Source organism: Anopheles coustani, chromosome 2 (genome assembly GCF_943734705.1).
Source record: "Anopheles coustani chromosome 2, idAnoCousDA_361_x.2, whole genome shotgun sequence".
In the NCBI taxonomy this organism is placed as follows: domain Eukaryota; kingdom Metazoa; phylum Arthropoda; class Insecta; order Diptera; family Culicidae; genus Anopheles; species Anopheles coustani.
In genome coordinates, this window is record NC_071289.1 from 31,656,299 (window position 1) to 31,678,726 (window position 22,428).

General features: G+C 45.2%; 7 protein-coding genes across 7 annotated transcripts; 3 read left to right on the top strand and 4 right to left on the bottom strand.

The window, feature by feature from the left end:
* The first annotated feature begins 317 nt into the window (after positions 1-317).
* LOC131267600 (uncharacterized) lies at positions 318-7,629 on the top strand. The gene is made up of 3 exons (XM_058270518.1): positions 318-1,315; positions 4,485-5,057; positions 5,131-7,629. Exons 1-3 carry the CDS (start codon positions 1,303-1,305, stop codon positions 6,201-6,203), a joined length of 1,659 nt encoding a protein of 552 aa, XP_058126501.1. The 5' UTR covers positions 318-1,302; the 3' UTR covers positions 6,204-7,629.
* Positions 7,630-8,618: 989 nt separating this feature from the next.
* On the top strand, positions 8,619-9,446 carry LOC131262251 (NADH dehydrogenase [ubiquinone] 1 beta subcomplex subunit 9). The gene is made up of 3 exons (XM_058264215.1): positions 8,619-8,772; positions 8,917-9,059; positions 9,139-9,446. Exons 1-3 carry the CDS (start codon positions 8,675-8,677, stop codon positions 9,333-9,335), a joined length of 438 nt encoding a protein of 145 aa, XP_058120198.1. The 5' UTR covers positions 8,619-8,674; the 3' UTR covers positions 9,336-9,446.
* Positions 9,436-10,517, bottom strand: LOC131262249 (dolichol-phosphate mannosyltransferase subunit 1). The gene is made up of 3 exons (XM_058264213.1): positions 10,294-10,517; positions 10,016-10,226; positions 9,436-9,932 (listed from the first exon to the last, which is right to left on the bottom strand). Exons 1-3 carry the CDS (start codon positions 10,389-10,391, stop codon positions 9,522-9,524), a joined length of 720 nt encoding a protein of 239 aa, XP_058120196.1. The 5' UTR covers positions 10,392-10,517; the 3' UTR covers positions 9,436-9,521.
* Positions 10,518-11,235: 718 nt separating this feature from the next.
* On the bottom strand, positions 11,236-13,380 carry LOC131266291 (putative ATPase N2B). Its single transcript, XM_058268738.1, has 6 exons — positions 12,855-13,380; positions 12,585-12,770; positions 12,215-12,456; positions 11,951-12,122; positions 11,736-11,882; positions 11,236-11,664 (listed from the first exon to the last, which is right to left on the bottom strand). Exons 1-6 carry the CDS (start codon positions 13,254-13,256, stop codon positions 11,422-11,424), a joined length of 1,392 nt encoding a protein of 463 aa, XP_058124721.1. The 5' UTR covers positions 13,257-13,380; the 3' UTR covers positions 11,236-11,421.
* Positions 13,381-14,555: 1,175 nt separating this feature from the next.
* Positions 14,556-15,526, bottom strand: LOC131262250 (endocuticle structural glycoprotein ABD-4). The gene is made up of 3 exons (XM_058264214.1): positions 15,515-15,526; positions 14,994-15,136; positions 14,556-14,901 (listed from the first exon to the last, which is right to left on the bottom strand). The coding sequence occupies exons 1-3, from the start codon at positions 15,524-15,526 to the stop codon at positions 14,556-14,558; spliced, it is 501 nt and encodes a 166-aa protein (XP_058120197.1).
* A 2,903-nt stretch (positions 15,527-18,429) lies between these two features.
* LOC131265541 (cuticle protein CP14.6-like) lies at positions 18,430-19,093 on the bottom strand. Its single transcript, XM_058267824.1, has 3 exons — positions 18,954-19,093; positions 18,689-18,859; positions 18,430-18,496 (listed from the first exon to the last, which is right to left on the bottom strand). The coding sequence occupies exons 1-3, from the start codon at positions 19,091-19,093 to the stop codon at positions 18,430-18,432; spliced, it is 378 nt and encodes a 125-aa protein (XP_058123807.1).
* A 2,480-nt stretch (positions 19,094-21,573) lies between these two features.
* On the top strand, positions 21,574-22,103 carry LOC131266716 (endocuticle structural glycoprotein SgAbd-3-like). Its single transcript, XM_058269329.1, has 2 exons — positions 21,574-21,858; positions 21,936-22,103. The coding sequence occupies exons 1-2, from the start codon at positions 21,574-21,576 to the stop codon at positions 22,101-22,103; spliced, it is 453 nt and encodes a 150-aa protein (XP_058125312.1).
* Positions 22,104-22,428: the final 325 nt, after the last annotated feature.

Sequence of the window (22,428 nt, forward strand, 5' to 3'; positions counted from 1 at the left end):
GTGCAGCGTTCCTCTGCCCGGAATAACGCTGTTTCACACGCAATCTGTCATTTAAAGAGACCAAGATCATTAAATATAGTGTGTATTTATCTTGAAAGAGACGAATGGATTGATAGCGGGTGGTGCAAGGGTGGGGTATACGGGGTGGTAGGGTTTGTTTTGAATAATACAACAAAAGCAGCACAACCCGCAATACCATCCACCGCGAGACGACGACGAAAACGACGTGACCAATGCGCAGTGCCGTCGCGGCAGTGAACAGAGCATATACCACGCGCTCGGGGTGCTGTGTGGCCGCGTAGTGTTATTTCATTTTCTCGCCAAGGCACGAATCGTAATCAAGTTTCATGTGTAGCTCGGTTCGTGGCCGACCATGTGCTAGAATTTCTACCATTTTTCCGATGGATGCGTGAAATGGTAAACAGCTGCCCACTAGGGAGCGCTAGGAAATCGGAAGGCAATCGTAAAATGGTGCAACACACCGTGGCCGTGGAAAGTGTCCGCTTGTCAGGAGATAAAGAGCAGCATACACGGCGACAAATTCGACGGACGACGGGACAAAGCGGTAGCGAGAACGACGAGAAACACAGCTGCACAAAGAAGCGGATAAGAATGTGTGTCTCGGCACTTGGAAGGTGTTGTTGAAGGGATTTCCCAACGACACATATGAAAACTTGCTCCCTAAGCTCATAAAACACTGTGGCCGCCGGAAGTAATCAGCATTGCACGGAACATTCTCGCAAAACTCCTGCGACACATTTATTTCATCGCGCAGCATCACAAAAAAGAAAGGAAACACGTCGATTGATTGAAAACGATCACAAACAGGTAGTTCTTGTTTTCTGAAATTTCCCAAAGTAACCTGCGACATCCTTCGGCACGTTTTTATTATGCAAACAGCGGTGCCACACCTCTCAGCAAACGTTTCCCCAGACGTGCCGCCTCTTCCACCCTTCTGGTTCGGTCTTTCTGGACCATAAAAAGACTGATATAGTTGATGATAAGGTCGTGATATCGTCCTGACCAGAGGAAATTATTATCACGTTTATATTGAACCCGTGCGTATTAGGAGCCGGGTGTCCGCATCGCGGTTATTCCAGTTCGTCGATTCCTGTTTGGAACTTGTTTTTACCTTCAGCCGTACTCCCCGCGGTGTCGCGGTCTGCCGCCACGTGCAGTCTCAGTGGCATAAGCCATCCGTTGGAGTCATCTTACACAGGGTTTCTCGAAAAAAGTTAAAATCAACGCCCATAAAAAGTGTTACTCCTCTTGATCGTCGCAGACAAACGCTGCCTCGATAAGATGCACGATTTCGGTGAGCAAAATCAAATCCGCTCGATTGAATTATTTTGTTTGGTTTATCGATAAAATTTCTAACAGCACTATTAACCCCTTGTGTGGTGTAGGTTTTTGTATTCTTTTCTCACGTGTTTTTGTAAGCTGTTCAAACTAATTTGTCCATTTAATTTACAATTATTAATACCCAATTAGTTATCGCGCTGGTAGCAACTTGATTCCTTCACGTTCAATTAATTAAATTTCGACTATTCCGATGCCATGCAGCTGGATGAGTCAATGGCGTGGGACATGCATTGGGCCACCATCGGCACCAGGGCACAACGAACGAGCGTGTGCTCTAAGATAAAAATAAAACTCGGCTGTGTCTCCCCGTTGATTAGCGTTGGCTCCCCCCGTTGGCGGCAATTGAACTGCGACATGTTGCCTCATACTCCGACCGCCATATCGGTTCATCTTCGCACCCATCGTAGAAAGCACTCCTTACTGTATCGCGGGTCGAGGTCAGCTCGTACCGGATCACACCAGAGCGAGCACAGGTCACGCGGTTTGGCCCGACAATTCCGGGTTTCCTATCCGTCCCGGATCTGTGCGGTTTCATTGACACCGCCGTGCGCCCACCCTTCGGGGTAGGATATTTCTTCAGCCACGAATTAATCTAATGATACCATTGTTTACGAGAGTAAAGACGAGAAACATCTGCCTGTTGTTGAGCATTCATCCATTTCGTGGCGTTTGCCGTGCCCTCAGTACTCTCGTTGACGGCTTGGAGACCTGATAAAAACAGGCGTTTGGGTCAATAAATAACAACCCTCCTTGGGGGTTTGTTTATTCGGTCGAGCATTTGATGTACGTGTTCTTCAAACATGGACCTCGCAAATGAAGCGACCAGAAAGTCGAGCAGTAGATGAAGAAAGTGTATCGAGACAGGAACCAACGATTGTTATTGACATTGAACTAGGGAAATTAAATCGATTCCCCATTTTTAGGACGAAAATAAGAAGCACCCAGCAGCATGCAATCCCGCATGTTCACAATGTATATTTGCATGTTGGTTCATAATTTGGCACCCGTTCAAGCTATAAATAATAAGTAATTCTGGTGCCGATTCGAACCGCACGGAACAATTGCAAGTTCAAGGTAAACGGGAGGCGATATGATGTTATATTGGGCCTGTATCTAAGGCCTAGATGCGACAGAAAAATTTTGGCAAGAAAGCGATAAACAAGTCAGAAATGCCTATGATTTTTTTGTCTGTCTTTCTAAATGGTCGATAACGGACTGAATCAACAATTTGCAATTCTGATAGACATACATGTATTTTGATGTTTTGCTGGTGTATGATTGGATTTTTTATGTGTTTTTAAAAAATATTTTTTCCCGGTGTGCTTGTAAGGTTAACAGCAATGTTTCATTTTCTTTCCTTCTAATGCTGTTTTCGGTGGGTTCCCATTAACCCTGGGCACTTTGTTCCGTTTATTGAAAACAAGACATACTTTGCAATCTGTTAAAAAAGAAGTCAACAGTAAAATTTAATAGCAACAACCGAAATCGAACGAAACAACCAATAGCTTTGAACGATTCAAACAAAATACTTGCAGAATGTTTTGCTTTTGAAAAGAAAATTCGTATACCTAAAGTGTAAATTTTTCATTTCTGAGTATAGCCAGCAAATTTCAAAGAAGCCAATTATGATGCATGCAGGTAGCAATCAGCTTCACGTTATATAAGACTATCGATATTTCTTCTCAATGTTCCACTTGTGCTATGGTTCCTCGGTAAGACTACGATTTGAAATTAAAAAAAAAATGCTTCACGTGCCCTTTAAAATAGTAGGGATTATTTGTCTCATCGCAACTCGAGACTTTGAAGCTGAAAATTATAAAAAATCAAGATTATTTACCATATTTGTGTACGTTAGTTAAATATTTGAATTCAAACATTTTCATAGTTGCATAACGCGGGACCCTGAAATCACGTCTCTGATTACAATTGGCAGCAAACACTTTGAGCAGGCTCACCCTGTGAAGCCACTCGTTATTGTGCAATAGTTAAAGGTTACCGGTGGGTGTAAGTTCCACACTTCCCTGTTGCCGTCAATCAAGATACTTCCCAGTCACTTGTTGGATTTCCTTGGCGCAGGACAACCTCATGCACGTACTTTGTTTGTCCGTTGGTTGCCTATCCTCTTTTCACAGTAGTTCACCTACTTGAGAAATTATGTCCACACTGAATGACTCTTGATAAAGTTCTCAACGACAGCAGTACTCCGATAGCATTCATTCACTGAATGGCTTAGCTTGGTCCAATCGCAACTTCACTCTCTAAAGGAATTTAGGCAATGACAGGGCACTAATATGGAGCTCTTAACCTACGGTCATTGCGGTGTGGGGGCCACGTTCAATGTTTTATCACCTTCTTCACTCGTAACGGAGCTCTCGGGTCCACCAAGAAGCAGACATCACGCGATGATCATTCTGTTGAACTGATGAGGTCCCCCCCTATTTTGGGCTTTTGGTAAGATTAGACACATTGAGCCACCAAGTGTCTCGTGTGTAAAGAGTGTCTACTAGTTGCGTTGCTACCGATGATAAGGGCGTGATTTCGTGCTTTGACCACATGCATGTGATTCCTATGTTTGATCTCCGTCTTGTGGTCGGGCGAAGAAAGGAGCCTTTATCGGCTCGTGGTGAAGCCGTGCCTTCCTCTTGGAGTGATTAGTCAACGTTTGCTACTAATTGCACCGTTATGGCGTCGTAACTGAAGAGGCATGGGAAACAAGCAATAAGGAATTCGGAATGTTTTGCAAATATTACACCGGATTCATGAGATTGGCGTAAATGGGTAGCCTTGGTGAGTAATAATAACTTTTCCCAATACGGTATTATTAGGCGAATGGAAGATTTTAGCTGCCGAAATAATGAAACGCATTAAGGCCATCGTTAATTTGCTAATAACAGATGCAAAGAATGGAATAAAGGTGACGACATGGTCGAGTAGTCTAATATACTTATCGTATCTGTAGTACAATAACATTCAAACATTTAAAAATAGGTTAACTGTTTCTTTGTAATTTTAACTGTTTGTTTCGAGTGTTGGATAAATTGTAGAACAATTTAAGGAAAAATATTTGTATTATATTGGTTTTCTAATAAGTTTTTTTTTCATTCTCTCCTACCCCTAAACAGAGTCTAAAAGCATGCACGGCGTCAAGCGCGTCATTGCGTTCTGCATTCTGACGGCGGTTCTACCCGCTTCACTGATCATCTTACCGCTCTACCTGCGGCACACGGTCTTCGCGGACGTCGTGTATCCGATCGCCGAATCGGACATCATCGAGATCCGCGATGGAATCTCGTCCGTGTTCTGCCAGAAGCACACGCTCCAGATGAACAGCACATTTAACGCGTTCCAGCTCGACCACGAGCCGGAGGTGTCCAAGAACCGGAAACACATTCGGCTGAAAAAGTCCATGTCGCTGCCAGACGACACGCTCGAGTACTGGGGATTCTATCTGCTGAAGGGAGCCACGGTCGAACTGCGGGTTTGCTCGCGCTACGACGGATCACGCATCCTCGTGGTGAAAGGCGAACGAAACCTCCGCACTTGCGGATTGCTCGAGCACAACCTCAATAAAATCGATAACTATCTCAACAAGGAGCACGGCCAGGTGCTGGTCACGTTCGAGTCGGCCGCAGAGTTTATCGCGTACTCGGGCGAGATGAGGAGCGATGATGGGTTACCGGTTGGAGGGAATCATGGTTGGTGTTCTAAACATCGAGGAAGTTGAAGTTGAGTTATTAATTAAATGTTTCTTCTGTCTTCGCTTTGCAGGTGGTGAAGATTTAACAGACGATCAAACGCCTCCAGTTAAATCCGCACCGGTGGTGGATCGATCACACGGGTCGAAAGTTGACCGACACCATACGGGTGGGAGTAGCATCAATGAGCTGGATAAAAATAAGCGCACAACAGCGGCCCATGCTTCATCCACTCATAAGCATCATCATGGAACTACCAAGCGTATGGGACGCCCAGTATCGGTTACGACGAAAAATGTTCACCCGTCACTCGACGCCACAACTACGACGTCGACGACTACAACAACCACGACGACGGAAGTGCCAACGAGCACCACGGAGAACCTGGTGAAAAAGTATCGGAATTTTCGGGCCACCGAAGCGGGTCCAGCAGACGACGAGGTAGCGTCGGTTGACAGCGGGAGTTTGCACCGGAGACGGCACAACCACAATAAAACCGGCCACCGGCAGCATGCTGGAGAAGGGGCCGACATAGTCCAGCCGGAAAGTGTGGAACGGTCCGAGCAGCAGCCAAACAATAAGCGCCGGAAGCGACGTCGACGACGTGATCTGGTGTACGATCGCGCGATCAATCACGGTGGTACGGCGATGAACTACTCGAACAACACGTCCGACTCGGTGTCGAGCTTCGAGAATAGTCTACTTTCGTGCTACGACGGCGACATTCTGCTTGCGCACAGCTTCAATGCGACTAAATCATGCCAGAGCGTAAAGTACCTAGAGGGTGCCTCGCATACCGTCACCAAGCACGAGGTGTTGTCGGATGGGTACTACTACTACATCTTCTACAGCGACAACGACTACGTGCAGAACGACATCCATGCGATGTTCGACATCTACAAGCCGACGTTCCAGTACTCGAACATCTCCGACACGAAGGCCTGCATCAACTCGACCCAGTGCTCGTTTCCGATCAAATTTTGGTCGAACGAGCGGGTGATCGTGGAGGTGCCAACACGGGACGGTATCGAGCACGAGGAGGACGACATTACGCTGCTGGTATCCACGTGCCATCCACGGATGGGGATTTACATTATCTTCCCTGTCAGCGTGCTGTTTCTCGTACTGACGTGCGCTTTTCTCTGAGCCTATTGTTTCGGGACGACCCAACCCCCCACTAGCTCATATAGAGTGGCTGCAGGTTTATCATGCACGCCGCTTCTGATTAGTGCCATAAGATCCTACGAAGCTCAGATAGCACATACTCCCGTAAATCGGATTCCATATAATTTGAAATTTATCTACTTCAGCTCAGGATGGTACAGAGCCACCTACGGTTTTGTGAAAAGATTGGATCTAAGAGTACAATTTTCACATTTATTATCATTTGTTACCTTCCTAGAAATATTCATATTTGCAAAGTAGATATTTAAATAGCGATGGAAATGGGAAAGGTCAGTAAGCGTGAACTTCTTGTACCCATTAATCAAGAATGAAATGACGGTTTATTAACGGTGGACGACAACTGATGTGCAATATAAACTCAGCCCTGACCCAAAGAATCTGCTCCACCGTTTTTTTTTTCTAGCGATAATTTCAAATCAGAGGCCAAAATTACAACGAGTACAATGAAGAACACATTTTCCATGTAATGATAAAGGGTAATATAAACATATATCGTTCTTCGTTGGATGTCATTTCGTGTAGGACGGATAGAAGAAAGCAAATCGAGCCTCAATAAAATATTCAGGGAATAGCTTCCAGAAATGAAAGCTTTTGCAAACTTGCGCAGGAAATGTAATCTAAAATACGTTTGTCTCAAAATTAACTGCAAATTTTCAAATGATTTCCTACTTTACTGACCGTTTTGTGCTCCAAAATTATTATAATTGAGCATTTGCCCCAACGAACAGCAATTCGTTGAGCGCTGTAGGACTCAATCTATTGTAGCAAGACATACATTCAAAAACACTGTTCTATTCCAATCTTGCTCGTACGTAGAGTTGCTCTTTCTTTATGGCATCTTCTTCTTTTAATTTAAAGGTTGTGATTTTATATTGAAGTAATTGAATTGCTTCATTAATGATTACGCAAGCATACATGTAGACGCTACTGGCCAATTGTAACGCATTGCGTGCGGATGTGCTGTGGTGGGTTGCGAAATTTATCTCACCATTTCTTGATTAAGTTCAAAGTGTAATTCTGCCGAATATCATATCAAACCGGTTGTATTTATGGGCACAGGCAGGATACATGATTTAATTAGCGTGAACCTGGTGAGGACCATCATGTCCGCACGTTTGTAAGGGTTTTAATTGCGATGCCGCAGCTTTATTGATTGTTATACAACAAACAAGAAAAATTGCGCATACGGTTGCGATTTAATAGGTCAGTTATGCCGAGCAGGAATGTGTTGATCGTTTATGATAAGGTAGCTAACATAATTATAACGGTTAAGTATAATTTACAATACGCGGGTTTTTGTCCACTAATGTAAGGATCATGGAGGCTTTAAAAGAGATAAGATGTAAAATTGTAAAATAAAGACTTAGCGATATTTTTTTCATTTTAAAGAAAATAAAATGGTTTTATGCTGATTACTAAATACCCTCGCATCCTCTGTCGTTTTTGCCTAAAGTAAATCCCGAAGTCTCAGACGGTAGGCGTGAATTGGCGGTAACTGTAAATAAATTTATTTTTTACCTAAGCATGTTTTTAAATAATATTACGTTGATAACAGTCTTTGTCCAAGTGATCTTTCAATATAGTTTAATATACCTCTTATTTGAAGAATTCGTGAATCCATTATTGTTCCAAATAAAACGGAAAATATTTATCCTTTTTTGAAAAGTTCTTTTTGGTCGACGTTGCTACAGAAGCAGCCCTGCACTACTGGGTGTAAATGTCAAAACATCGACCATCCGCTAAAGTGATGGGGAAATTGAATCCTACAGGGATTCGAATCATTCGATTCAAATTCCGGGTCTTCGAATCCGAATCCCAATCCGTCATATCATACATGCTCAGCTAATGCCGATTTTACATCTTCTTCTTGGCGTAACGACCTCTTGGTCATGCCTACCCGTTAAGGGCTTACGAGACTTATTTCCCTGTTGTACGTGGATAGTCAGTCCTCTCGTACAGGGGAAGGTCCGGTCTCGGTTGGGATTCGAACCCACGAGGTGGTGAGTCCCGGCGCTCATGGGCCGATTTTCTAACCTTTTCTAAATTTTGTTTTTGAGATTTGTTATGTTGACATTTATTTCTTTTACGTCTTCTTCTTCTGGCGCATTTGAGTTTGCGGTTAGCTGCCAAAAACTTTGCGGGTGCAGTTTTCAGCTCACAGAGCTGAAAAGTTTTTGACATAAACTTTTCGGCCTCCGTCAAAAACTTTTTGAGTTTGATGCTCGTGTAGCGGGGCTCTAAATCTTTAGAATCTGTCAGATGGGATTCGAATCTTTAGAATCTGTCAAATGGAATTCGAATCTTTAGAATCCGTTCAGGAATCGAATCTTCGAGTCTTCCGAATCCCGATTCTGCCAACACTACTTCGATCTTCAAAGCAAAACATCTGGTCTTTCGAAGTAGTCAATAATCGTGCAAACTCTTCGAGGAAAATGTCCGCAACGACTGCTGCGGCACTTGCCCACACCCGGCGAGTCTGCTCGTTGTACAAAAAGTCTCTACGCAACCTGGAATCGTGGTATGACCGAAGGTAAATCAGCGAAAACAGCCCAAACAGGACGGATTGAGTACGCTGTGTTGCTTATGTAATTTGTGTCGTCGAGCAGTGTAGTACTTTACTGCTTGGTGCTGTATCAAAACAATTGGAATCACAACTCTTTCCGTTTGCTTGTAGACACATTTTCCGCTACCAGGCTACCCTGATGCGTGCACGCTTCGATCAGCACAAAAGCGAGAAGGACCCGGCAAAGGTAGCTCAGCTGGTAGCTGACGGGGAGAAGGAATTATTCGAAAAACAGCACTACCAACCGAAGAAGTGTAAGCACATGCACCGTAAAGTGCACAGGTCCCTTGAGAAGAAAGCATTTACAAATGTAATCCCATTCACTCGTTACAGTCCCGATGTCTCCGGGTGGTGTGGCATTCGAGCGCGAAGTGATTCCCCCAGATTGGGTCCTCGACTACTGGCACCCGCTGGAAAAGGCGCAGTTCCCCGATTACTTTGCGCGCCGCGAAAAGCGCAAGGAGGAGTACGTTGCGTGGTGGGAGAAGCAGTACGGGAAATCATCCGCCAGCGATGCCTCCCATCATTAAATCGAACGCCTCGGGGCCGTCTAATCAGAAGGAATGTATTTGTAAAAATCGAGTTAGCTTGTCACGGTGTAGAGAAACGAACGGTGGAAACACGGTAATTGAAAGTTAAAATATGACGGTGTTTAATGTATAGTCCATACAACGATGACAATGGGGGAACAATCCCGTAACCAAACAAACGCAAGCCTACGTTGTAGCGAACAGGTAGAGTAAGTTTTTCGCGAATTGCACAATTTCCGATCCACCGAGTTTGGACTGTCCGTACACGCGATCTACGAACGATATTGGGACCTCGCCGATTGTGTAGTTCAGCTGGCGCGCCCGCACTATCATCTCCATCTGGAAGACGTATCCCTTTGAGGTGCAACGCGAAATCAATTCCTTAAGCACGTCCTTGCGGTACAATCGGAACGATCCGGTTAGATCCGAAGCGTTCGGTCTCAGCAATAGCTGCGAGAGGAAATTGGCACCACGGGAAATGAGTTTCCTCTTAAAATCCCATCCATACACACCACCGTCACCCTTGTAGCGCGTGCCGGATACTATATCGTAGTCGCCCTGCTTTCTCAGCTCGATGAATTGTGGAATGAATTTAGGCTACAAAGAAAAAAAACGACATAAGAAACCGGTTTTCATCTTCGACGGATGGTCCCGACCGGTATCGATGGAAAGGAACGTACGTGATGGCTCAGGTCAGCATCCATGATAATGATGTAATCCCCAGTGGCGTGCTCTATGCCATGAATGTAGGCCGTCCCAAGTCCTAGTTTGGCCGCTCGTGGACGGAGCAGGATACGGTTTTCACCGTAGATTTTTTGCAACTGCTTTGCAACTTCCAGTGTTCCGTCCGGGCTGCCATCGTCTATGACGATGACTTCGTAGTTAATTTTCCTGTAAAAAAAACATGTTAAGATCGCTCTATACTGAATATTTTTGTCACTAATTAATTTATACTTACGCTTCTTGCATGTACTTCACGATCAGCCAAATGATAATCGGCAGGTTTTCTCGTTCATTGTATGTTGGTAGAAGAATGGAATATTTATCTTCCGGCATATTTCCCTCTGATTGTACCTTACGTTGTTTGTTACAGCTACCCTGATGTTTGAAAAGGGAATGTGACGAAACCTGTAGAGTCGGTAGAACAAAAATTGAACTAAATTGAAGTGCTTTTGAACAGACGATATTGTTGACACATAAACAAAATCCACGTCAAAAGCAAGATCAATTCAAAGACAGGTCGGGTCAAAGCTATTTTCTGCTCCGCCATTTTTGTGACACTTGGTTTAAAAAGTGTTTACAAATATACTTGCACACTTGTGGGAGATCTTCACAAAAATCTTTGCGAAATATGTAACTGGAAAATATAGATCACTGTGTGAAGTCATGGGAAATGGATCATTTTGCTCGCTATGATTGCCGAAATTAAGTGTGTTGGTGTGCCTCATGAGCAGCCTTCCTACAGAACATATTCCGAATGCTTCAGTTGCTTGCTCTGTTGATGAAACATACCAAATTTGCAGTTTCACCTCACTTTTCTGGATACTCGTGAGAGGTAAACAAAATTTCAACTAACTGTCAAGCATTTTCCCACGGCTTTTGGTTCGTTGCATGGTATGCTGCGACCTCTTTTCCGTTGATATTGGTCAAAAGCCTTGGGCGATGTTTTAAGTCTCGTTCGATGTTTTAAAGCACGATTGCAGCGGTAGCTGAAAGGAATTAAATGCAATTGTATTATTAAGTTTAGTTTGAATTTATTTCTTTAAATAAATTTGAACTAAATTCAATTAGTCTAGTTGCAAAACTGTTGCAGATCAGCACTTTTTATCGCAACTCATTGCATTTTTTCAGAAAAGAAATAATCAAGTAAGTTCAAATCACAGTCAAAACACGTTTGGACAATTGCAGTCAAGGCAAAACATAAATAAAATAATTTATTTCACATTCAATTTGTTGGTAGCTAAATTTACAATTATATCTTGTATGTACATTCAACTGACTAAGGCAAAGTTAAGTACATACATATCTTGAATAGTATCGTGCTGCTCTGTTACTTCCTTTATCGCATAGGACATTGTTTCTAGTTCTAGCGATGCTTCTCCCACAGCGTCCAGTATTCGGCGGACTGCATTTCCGCCAGCCGTGATACGGTTCGCTCAAAAGCGAAAGCCTCTTCCTCACCGGTGAAAATATTCGAGCTAGCGTCCGACGATTCTTTGGTGATTTTCAGATCGTCCATCAGCATTCGATGCTCATCGGAGGTGTGCATATCGTCTGGTTTTTCGTTAGAAAATAGAAACTTGTACGGTACATCCGCCGATACGACTAGCTACAATCGCAAGAGAAAATAACACTCGGTGAAGCTTCGACCAAACACATGGCTCTTAACGTTAAACTTACCCTAACGCGGCTGTCATACAACGTATCAATTAGCGTAATAAATCTTCTAGTTTGGGATTTTAGCTTTAAGTTTAGTTGCGGGACATCTCGTATGAGGACCGTGTGAAAGAATTGTGAAATTTGAAGGAAATCGCTAGCACCGTGAGGCTAAGGAAAGACGGAAAAGCGTACTGACTTAGAAATGATTCAGAATAAGTGTAAAAGAATGGTCTCACCCTATCACAGAGTTCTTCAAATGTGCTATCCAGCACCTGGCCGCAGGTTTTAGCAAAAGTAATGTTCCTTCCAAAGTGCGTAAAGGTTTTTGGTCGTATCATATCATTCTCCTGGGAACAAAGCACTTTGAACAGTTTGTCCATTGAGTCGTTGGCATCTCCTTGTGATTTACTACGAGGTTAACAAAACAAAAAAACGAGAAAAACAATACTACATTACAATCACGTTCAAGGTCAGCGCGGGGGTGTTGTTATGGCGCTTACTCGAAGTAGTGTTTACTTTCCCCCTTCAGTGCCGCCGTCCGGTAATCGACCCCACTATCGAGCGTCACCACGTTGCAGTGATGCTTTAGTACGCCAATGAACGGCACGAAGTTGCTTCGCTGTAGTCCGTTTTTGTAGAGATCGTCGGGGGCACGGTTACTGGTGGCTACCACAATCACGCCGTTATTGAAGAGATAAGTGAATAGCCGCTTCAAGATCATGGCGTCCGCTATGTCTGTGACCTAGGAGGTAAGGTTGGAGCGTGTCGTTTGGGCCAGGAGGAACGAAAAAAAACAAACAATGCGATAAGCAGAGATTAATCACAGTCAGCTGATGCGCGTGGGGCATTCGGCTACTACGATGCGCTTACCTGAAATTCATCGAAGCAAATCAACCATGAATCCTCGGTTATCAGCTCGGCCACCGGTTTAATTGGGTCGAAGGGTTGCGGTTTACTGTTGCTAGCGTCGCGGACGTGTTTGGACTTGATATCGTGTATTTTCGTATGCACATCTGTCATAAACGAATTGAAGTGCACTCGACGTTTTCGATCAATCTAGAACGAGCATATTTCCCCCATGGGAGGGACCACCTTGGATTACGTTGCTTTTAATGGTACCAGATGTTTCCTTTCACTCACCGCACAGCAATCGTAGAACATATCCATTAGCATCGTTTTCCCCCCGCCAACGCTGCCGTAAATGTAGAGTCCTTTGGGTGCGTCGACCTTCTGGGGTTTGCCAAAGCTGAACCATTTCCCTAAGCCAGTGCTCGGTTTAGGCGGGCTGTACGTTTTAATACTATCATACACTACCTGCAGTGCCTCCGTGAGTCGATGCTGGTGGGGGTCGGGTTGAATTTCGCCATGCTCGAGCTTCTCTTGCAACACCTCGACGGGGGTTTTGCCGAGCGCGGACACGGCCGACACGGCGGTGGCGGGGGCATTTGGACTAAGGAAGCGTACACCACAGGACACTGGACACACCGAAGAAGGACCGTGCTTCAACAGGCAGGAAACGGATGCTTTCGTCAGCAACAACATGGTGTATACTGCAGGTAGTTGGCGCAAGGATGTGGGTCAAGTTCTTTCATATTATGTAAGGTAAAACGGTTACTAGCACTAAGCGAGCAAACGCGGACGGCGACGACGTCAACGTTTGATCGCATGTGCGCCAAACAGAAACCTCACTTTTTTTTACATCATGTGACAGACGAAGTGCGAGGTCGGAACGAGCTGTCATCGCATCGAAATATTTACCTTCCGCCCAGGGTTAGTTGAACAAGCTTCAAGCATCTTGGTTACAATTTGAAATAGCTGTTGAAATGGAATGGTTTTGGAGGGCTAGAGTTTTTTAAAACTATGCGCGAAAAAGCTCGAACTCTACGCTAGGCAAAACAAGGCAGAACAAAATATATGTAAAAATAATCATTTTTTATTAGCTTGCGTTCATGCTTTTGTTCTTATGCTGCTGTCTTTTAACCAAGTACACTTGTTGGTTGAAATAATGTACATATAGTCTATAATTCAAAGTCGGTAGAGTACAATTCTAATGTTCTGTTGTTAGATTCATTATAAATTGTGTTTCATACTTAAGTGTATTTGAGTTTAAGACTCTTGAGGGGTAGCGTCGGTTAGAAAATCGGCCCATGAGCGCCTGGGCCCACTTGAATCCCAACCGAGACCGGACCCTCACCTGTACGAGTGGACTGGATAGTCAGTACACGTAGGGAAAAAGTCTATTAAGCCCTTAACGGGCAGGCATGACCAACACGGTCTTTATGCCAAGAAGAAAAACTGTTGCTTCACTTCACAAAATAGAAATCCTTTAAATACTGGTATTTCGTAACCTATTGGTTAAATGATTAAATTTTGACCATTTTCGGCATAGGGTTTGAAGACTTTTTTATTTCAGCCAAAATGTTGCAAATGAAGTACACCTCAGGGATGTTCTAGGGGAACGTATTTTACCTCAGGAGTGTGCAGGAGCTCTTCCGACACTGCGAATACTACCACAACAGCTGTTCCATAATTGGCATTCTTTAAATTGCCATTTCCCAAAATCCCATAGCTAGACAAGAAATTTGTTTTTGTTAATTATTTTATTTAAAACAGACAAAAAAGCTCAATAACATTTGCGTTCGAAGTATTCATGTAATCACAGTCTATGTTGGTCTCATTTCGCAAACGCGAGTTGTTGGTGTAGAGAAGTTTGTCATGAATATCGTGACGTTGCGTTGAACGAACTTTCAACACGAGCTTCGGCTTAAATTATGTATCATAAATATGATATGCAGATAAAAACTAGCGGAAGGATCTTCATTGAAGCCACCGATGCCCACCCTACTGGTGATAGTACTGGCCGTGGTAATCCAGCTCTGCGCGCTTCGCTTCGTCTTCTGCGTAGTTGGGATTGCTTCTTTTTTCCTGCTCGCGGCGCTCAATGCCCTTATAGATTTCTTTCAGACCCGCCTGAATGGCCTCTGGGATTGCCGGTGGCTGCGGCAGGCTATCGCTCTCCACTCGGAATCCATTTTCGTCGGCTGTGTATTGCACCTGAATGATTTCTCCATTGGGAGCCTCATAAGAGTAGGCCCCTTGCTGCACCAGTATACCGTTCGGATGGTCTTCGGAGGCCTCTTTCAAGTAGCCAGATTCTTCGTGGACAATGTTGTTGCCAGTTTGGTAGCTGTAATATAACGAGAGTCGGACAGTCGATGGTTATTGACATCTTCCGCACATCCTACAAGCTGGCGTTTTTCCTGAAATCAGTGCACTTACATAGTTTTATAGCTGCCATCCTCTCCTTGCTGTTTGTCGTACTTCAGGATAGGTATGAACGTGGTCGACTCGTGGTGCTCATGGTGATCGTGGTGTTCGTGCTGTGGAAGTCCGTAGACGGATGCAACTAACGCTAGAACAATCTAAACAAGGGGGATAAGAAGGAAAAGCTGGTTTAAATTTTATTAATATTAAAGGCACTAACTTAACAAATTTGGATCGTTAAACATTGCACGTTTAAAAGGATGAAAAAAATTAATCGATTTTCTCAAACCATGCTTTAGCACTAACTCCTAGAATATTTATAAACCAATACGATTATATGGATACCAGTATTCCAAAATTTTACTAAAAGCTAAATGCCAATAAAAGATTCGGGATAAAATATACAACAACACTGTATAACGGATTTTATATCTTTCTGAAAGGCTTTGCTTTGTTTTCATGTGCTGCTACATCAAATACACTTGTTCAAATGATGGAAATAAACCACACGCTTAACGCACACTTTCGACACTCACCAAAAGCTTCATTTTATGCGACTACTGTTGCAACAACTGAACACAATTCTAGTGGATCACTTTGTAATGCTTTGCACAGAACAACCGAATATGCACCAATTATAAACACAAAAACTCCGTGTCGCTACAAATGCCACTTGTTCGAGGATAGAAAGTGAACAATACACTGCATACGATCTGCCCTAGTGATAGGTCTTTATATACCGAAGTCACGGATGGGATACCATTTCCCTCTCCTGCATCCACACCAACCATTCGTTCGATCCGGACCGGATAAAGATGTTGTTGGGGGAGCGTTTTTCGGTTTTCGTTTCTGCGGCTCGGTCGTGCACCTCTCGCTGCATGGCATTGCTCCGTTGGGTGTTTTTGTTGCTGTTTTCTCTTTCCGCTAGCCTAGGCGCTACCCTTTCTCCTCATCCTTCCCTCGTCACGTCGGCTGCTGCATCTTCCGTGAGTGCCACCCTTCGGACACCGAGACATTCGTTTTTCCCGCGCTACTCCACGGAGGCATCACGGGTGGACTTAAACGGTGCAAAAACGCCCACCTGCATCGTTGCACCATCACGCGGAAGGAGATGAGTGCAACTGGGAGCCAGACGAGCAGGGAGGAATGGAACAGGGTGGGTGCCGCTCGGGAGGTAGTGCAGTTTCATGCCTCGTTGATTCCGAACAGTTCCTCCCCAGCGGGGGTGATGGGAGGGAAAACAGAGAGTGAGAGTGAGCCACTCCAATCGTGGCTCAGCTCGAGCCCCATTCTTCCGTTCTTTGCATTTCGTAGGAGAATGCATTATTTGCCGCCGGGCGAGTTGTTCGTTTGGGGTTCGTTTCTTTCGGGGGCTTGCGAACTTGCAGCTTCCAGCGCGAGATGAGGTTCGCGATGTTTGTCTAGGTGCTGGAAAGGTTAGCATGGTGCCCTTGGTTGCAATGTAGGTTGTGCGATGTGAGGGTTTCGCTTCTGCAAGTTCTTCGCCCCTTTTGTTACCCAATTTGATTTGCGGATCGTTTGGCGTCGACTGATGCACATATGCGAGTGTTGCAATTGTGAATATATTTCATTCTTGAGTAGCATGCTTGCGTATGTTGAACTTTTTTTTACAATATGAATTTTAAAGAAATATGAAACAAAGTAGTGATCCGAAAAAATAAGTTTGAAACATGAATTTTCATTGTTTGTTAATTGCAATAAGAAGATAACATGAAAACTGGAACACTTTTGGCGTTCTATCTTCCTGATGCAGTCCAAACATTTATTATCAATCTAGTAATCTGTCCTTGTTCGGTCAGACAAATATGACACGCAAAAGATGGAACATAACCCCAAGGGGTGAATAGATGAATAAGCTTTAAAAATCCCCAATCACACACACATTCACACACTTCCATCGAAATCTCACCGAAGCTCCACCTTTGGCGCTCTCGGTGATGCAATCCTTTTTTCCTGCGGCTCGGATTGCACAACCGCACGCTTTTCTGGCCAAAGGAAAGGAGGCTAAAGAGATCGTGTTGTCGGTCGGCCGATGCTGCGCCATTATGCTGGAAGTAGTGCACGGGCAGCCGCCAAACAATTCCTAATATATCCCGGGGGTCAGCCGCTCAGACGCTGATGCCGTGCGGTGCAAAAGTTCAACTCGATCCGGGGCGACCATTCTGTCGTGCGCTGGACTGTCGGTGGTGGCGGTGCAGGGACCGGCGTCCGGCGAAAGGGTTTTATGATTTTCAATCATCCGTCCCGTCCCGACGTGGTGCATTGTGGCGATCGCGTGCGAACGATGCAAACGGTCGCAAAGTTCGAGTACATTTTCAAGCAAATCGGAAATCGGGTTCGTCATTTTACCGGTGATCGAGCTCTCCCGTTTTTCGCTCCATTGATTTGAGCTGCATGGCGCGCAGCCGGAGAGCTACATTGAACGATGCGAAAGCATGTTACAGATTTGATAAATGAATCGAGATGTAGCTTAGAAAGGTGGTAACGTACTCAGTTAAGGAGATAAAATCGAATTGTTTTTCCAAGTTTTGTTTTATTGAAAATGTGTTTTAGTACAATTGGACTGTAGGTTTGCACGATGCAAATATTTTAATGAGTATTTATCCATTTATCCATCAACTTGCCTTCCTTTAGCAGGACACCGCACAATGAAATAATCGATCATTCGATCGTTGACTTTACGAAACATGATGCTTGTACATCTTCCGTCATCATCAGCACACCACTCTCTCTCTCTCTCTCTCTCTCTCTCTCTCTCTCTCTCTCTCTCTCTCTCTCTCTCTCTCTCTCTCTCTCAGACACTCCCACCATCGACGGTAAGCGTTTCATTCGGAAGTGATTTCTTGCGCACCAGGAGAGTGTCGATCGATTGCATAATCTCTGGTATTTTTCGAGTCGATCATCCTCCATCGGACGTAGGTCGTTCCAACAGAGGGGTTTGCTATTGTATGGGCTCTCTTCCGGTGACCTGATCGCCTGATGGTGCTGTTGGCACGTTATCATTAGAGCATTAGATCATTTTTTTAAATTTACCTACGAGATGAAAATGTTGCTGCATATGGACAATGGACAACCACAGCAATCGGAAGAGGAGTTGTGGCATAGAAAACGGAAGTAGAGGGGACGATTGTACTGGCCACTTAAAAACAGGCATTAGATAACCGATCGCGATCGGGGGATGATAGAATTGTTCACATTTTGGAGGAAGAGGAAAATCGAAACACAACATATTTCATCGTATGCTTTAATACATTCTCGCTTTCTGTGGTAAACGATTGTCTCAAAAGATATAACATTAAGAACAAAATTATTTGTTTTAAATTTTATTTATGAGTCAAAATGGCCGAGTAGAAATAGATGTATGTACATGCTCGCTGGAGATGAAGATAAAAGATCATCAGCTGCGCTCAGTGCAGCTCGGTGTTCGGACTTAGGCGCTGGGAGCCACTGGAAGATGGTCCGCTTGCGGCTGGAATCCATTCTCGTCCGCGATGTACCTGGGGAGGAAAAATGGGAGCACGAGATAGGGTGGCAATATTAGTCCTCTGGTGTTACCACACGGAAGCTCGTGCTCGATCGGTTACGGTGGGTCGACTTTTGACACTATCGCTTTTTTTATGTAATCCGTAGCGTCTCTCGAGATCGGCCTGTTTTGCTTTTGTCACAGGAGCCCCTCCCATTGCACATACCTCAGCGTGTAGACCTGACCGTCTGGGGCGGTGTACTGGAACGAGCCGGTCTGGACGGACACCTGCACGTCTTCCTCACCAACCTGACGTCCGGTCTCATCCAGCTTGGGCACCTTGATCGACTTAATGCTTCCCTGATCTTCAACCTTGATTCCGTTCGCCGACTCGTAGCTGCAAGAGGGTGAGAGTAAAGCGAAACCGAGGGCTGAAGCACTCCACTGGGTAGGTTTTCCCTTCGTCTGTTGTTGTTTTCCGCGACACTTACGCATAGTTGAAGGAACCGTCCGGCTGCACGTCGGAGGTTTGGCTCACGATCGCCGCTTGGGCGTCACTATCGGCCGGTGCCGGCGCACCGTACACGGCCGCAACCGTCGCCAGAACTACCAGAGCGCACAGGGTATTCATTTTGAGGCGTTTAACTCGATGCACTTTGCAACTTAGAAGGCTCGCAAGTTGGGATTGCTTTCGCGGGGTTTCGTGTCACTGTTTGGCACCTGAGCGTTTTAGATAGCACGATGGCACTGACGATACTACCTAGCGGCCGATAGGCTTTTATACAGCCTAGATGATCTGATTGTGTTTGCACTAGCCATCTCCAGCGGCCGAATCTGCGCCGGTCGAGGCGCGAAGGTGCGCGTCTGCGCGAGAAGAAGCTGGGATTTTGTTTAATTTTCGTCATTTAGTACATATTTGGCAAGATCTGGTGTTTGCACTGACCTCCTACCACCGGTTGTAGCACCTAGGGGGTGACTAGGTGGTGTGTGAGAGGGAGGGGGGGGGGGGGCAGTTGTAGCGCCCTCTCCAATCGCGGTGCGGATGAACGTGAATGAATATGTCACCTCACCCGAAAACGGTTGAAGATTATGCACGAGGGATGAAAAATATTGGTGTCGAAAAATTTAAATACTCGGGAACTTCTCCGTCGTGTAGACCGTTCGGTGTATTTGTAGTCGGTGAAGCCAACAACACATTACCATATAGTGAGCATGCACATTTTTGACCTTCTTTGTCAAAGCCAATCTTCACGGACGGTGCTGGGGTGAGATGAGGAGAGAATGTAAGCAGCAAGTGTCCATGGTGGTAATGTACACAAACGAGCTCAAGATGCATGAAATTGGCAAACGATTTTCAATTTGCAGCTCAAGGACATTGATATTTGTTTTCTTTTCCGGGAAAATCCATGAATTCGAACCGACGCATTGGTGGAATATGCAAAGCTTTCTCAAATTAATTGTAGGTGGCATAATTAAAAGTTTGACACAACCGGTTTTAAATGGACTACAACCTGATGTATGACGAACAATAATTTATAGAAAAAAGGAAGATGAGCTTATGCAAGATCATTTCCTAAGAGAAGACGTTAATCACGGCAATTTTCATACAAAATGAAAGAAAAACATCAGGTCAATCGTTAAGTTCTTGCACCGTGAAGTGAATGTCGGTTAATACATATTATAAAGTTTCATTGATGCAATAGTTTAATACTTTTAAAAATTCAGGATTGGGCATTTGAAACATCCTGGAAAAATTGTTTACGAAAATTTGATCAAAACGATTTTGACCACGAAATGTTAGGCACATCGACACTTTGATAGAGACGCGCGAGATGAGATTTAATTAAATCAACACGAACCAAGACGCCAAAGAATATCCTCAGACAAGGTTCTAATTATTACATGCGTGCGTTAGATCCTGATACATCTTCGTGTCTCTTACTTCTATTTTTGTTTTATGGAATTTTCCATTACCAGTTTTAAAATGTTCGTATGTGGATCACTCACTTTTAGTTCTGTTAACAAAAATAGACGATTTTTGAGACGATCCTAATAAAAATTGTACAAAAGAACCATTCTCTGGCAAAGCCGCGTGAATCTATCGATACGAAAAGATGCACAATGGTATTGCCCGCGTTGTTGTGAAACCCTAAACAGCCTCCCCGACGGTTCAGGCTCAAGCTCGGCCTGAAGGGTGTGTTTGACCAAAAAGTCGAACTGTGCAGGGAAGCTCCCATTTCGTGCTGATCGGTAAATCTAGGTGGTGAATCTCTACAACGGCACCCCTACAGAAAAGCTAAGGTGGGCCAAACTGCCGGTTAGTAGACGCTGCTGCAGACGGTTGCGGTCTGTGTCGGTGGTTTTCGGCGCAAAAGTCGAGCAGTATTTTTTTTTTCCCCCGTACTGAACTTCTCGCAGGTCGCAATGCCAAGCCAGCGGGAAAGAAGCACGCGCAACTACACGAGTCTATTAATTGGGCTCGGTTGGGGCACGCCAAACCCAGTCGGCTGCCCTGGATTGTGTCTCAGGTTTCCTCCGGCGCGTCGTTGGGTCGTTGGAAAATAGAAAAAAGAAAATAGCAAATGATTCAGCGACTGCAAGAGTGCCGGGGCAACCACCGTCAGGCGGGAAGGTCTTGAGCCTCTGGAGTCAGCCAGCCAGATCGTGGGGAAGGCCCGGATTTGAGAAAAAAGATCATTGCGCACACGACCACGGTGCCATTTGTCGGCGGCACGCCAGGGAGGGCGTTACTGAGTATCCCTCGATCGGCCGACCGACCGACCGACCGATCGACCGACTGACACTGCAAGAGCCCCGGTTTGGGGTTGTGTGTTTCTCTTCTCGTGGTTGGGCTCGTGGGCTCGGATTCTACTGCGCCGTTGCGCCACACACTTTCGCCAGCCCGAACCCCGAATGAGTCGGCGTCTGCAGCATCCCAGCTATAAAAGCCCACCGTTCTGCCATTCTTGGGCGCAGTTTGCCAGCGGTCCTGTCCAGTCGTCATCGTTCATCATAACTCGGAGCGAAACCCTAGTGTGGCAGAGTGCGCGTGATCTCACGGCGGACATAGATTTTCGTTAACTGGACTGGGGACATCACCGTGAGGGCATAATGTTGAAGTTGGTCGTGTTGTTGGCCGTGTGCAGTGTGATTGGGGCGCAAAAGCAGCAGCAGCAGCAGTTGCATCAGCAGCATCAGCAGCATCAGCAGCAACCGAACTCCTTGCCGCGGTACAAGGAAATACCGATCGTTAACGTGGAGAACGTGCTGGAGGTGGACGGCAAGTTTCGGTACAGCTACGAGGGTGGTGATGGTACGCGGGCGGCCCAGGATGGTCAGCAGATTGTCGTAAACAATCAGGTCGGCACCGCTTCCCAGGGGCAGTACACCTATCAGGTAAAGCGTATACCTTGAAGCCACTCGATGCGGTGGTCGCTTCCACTGAACGACAATTTCCTTTCCATTTCCTCCAGGGTGACGATGGGAAAACGTACTCCGTGTCGTACATTGCCGACGAAAATGGGTACCGTCCGATCGGCGATCATCTGCCGACGCCCCCGCCGGTGCCGGCGCCGATCGCCCGGGCCCTTGCCCATCTGGCAACACTGCCTCCGCCGAAGGAAAATGGCCGCAAATTTTGAGCGGGTCCAAGTCGACCCAGCTCTAACTGCTCCTCGTGGAGATACTAAGAGACGTGTGTGATAAATTGGCGGAATAAAAGCATCTCTTTACTTTTTTTTAATGAATCGGTTTTGCTTCAGAGGTATGTTGGGTAGAAAAAGATCTTACCGATCTCCTTTGCATCTCCTTTGTGGTCGTTCGATTACAGCCCTTATGCTTAGTTTACACGAGGCGCAAAACTCTGAAAACACAGGCGAAAATATCATTTTTTTCTGTCACTTTTTTTCGCTTCGTGTAGACGTTCCTATTCGTGAGCCGATGCAGATGTAAGCGCATTCAATGTTG

Coding starts and splice junctions, on each gene's coding strand:
- LOC131267600 (XM_058270518.1), top strand. Junction 5,058..5,130: donor ACCGGTTGGAGGGAATCATG/GTTGGTGTTCTA, acceptor TTCGCTTTGCAG/GTGGTGAAGATTTAACAGAC.
- LOC131262251 (XM_058264215.1), top strand. CDS start 8,675: ATGTCCGCAACGACTGCTGCGGCACTTGCCCACACCCGGCGAGTCTGC. Junction 8,773..8,916: donor GAATCGTGGTATGACCGAAG/GTAAATCAGCGA, acceptor GTTTGCTTGTAG/ACACATTTTCCGCTACCAGG. Junction 9,060..9,138: donor GCACTACCAACCGAAGAAGT/GTAAGCACATGC, acceptor CACTCGTTACAG/TCCCGATGTCTCCGGGTGGT.
- LOC131262249 (XM_058264213.1), bottom strand. CDS start 10,391: ATGCCGGAAGATAAATATTCCATTCTTCTACCAACATACAATGAACGA. Junction 10,227..10,293: donor GTGAAGTACATGCAAGAAGC/GTAAGTATAAAT, acceptor TTTTTTTTACAG/GAAAATTAACTACGAAGTCA. Junction 9,933..10,015: donor ATGCTGACCTGAGCCATCAC/GTACGTTCCTTT, acceptor TTTTCTTTGTAG/CCTAAATTCATTCCACAATT.
- LOC131266291 (XM_058268738.1), bottom strand. CDS start 13,256: ATGTTGTTGCTGACGAAAGCATCCGTTTCCTGCCTGTTGAAGCACGGT. Junction 12,123..12,214: donor GAAAGTAAACACTACTTCGA/GTAAGCGCCATA, acceptor TTAACCTCGTAG/TAAATCACAAGGAGATGCCA. Junction 11,665..11,735: donor TGTATGACAGCCGCGTTAGG/GTAAGTTTAACG, acceptor TTGCGATTGTAG/CTAGTCGTATCGGCGGATGT.
- LOC131262250 (XM_058264214.1), bottom strand. Junction 14,902..14,993: donor GATGGCAGCTATAAAACTAT/GTAAGTGCACTG, acceptor GTTATATTACAG/CTACCAAACTGGCAACAACA.
- LOC131265541 (XM_058267824.1), bottom strand. CDS start 19,093: ATGAATACCCTGTGCGCTCTGGTAGTTCTGGCGACGGTTGCGGCCGTG. Junction 18,860..18,953: donor GACGGTTCCTTCAACTATGC/GTAAGTGTCGCG, acceptor ACCCTCTTGCAG/CTACGAGTCGGCGAACGGAA. Junction 18,497..18,688: donor GGTCAGGTCTACACGCTGAG/GTATGTGCAATG, acceptor TTTCCTCCCCAG/GTACATCGCGGACGAGAATG.
- LOC131266716 (XM_058269329.1), top strand. CDS start 21,574: ATGTTGAAGTTGGTCGTGTTGTTGGCCGTGTGCAGTGTGATTGGGGCG. Junction 21,859..21,935: donor AGGGGCAGTACACCTATCAG/GTAAAGCGTATA, acceptor CATTTCCTCCAG/GGTGACGATGGGAAAACGTA.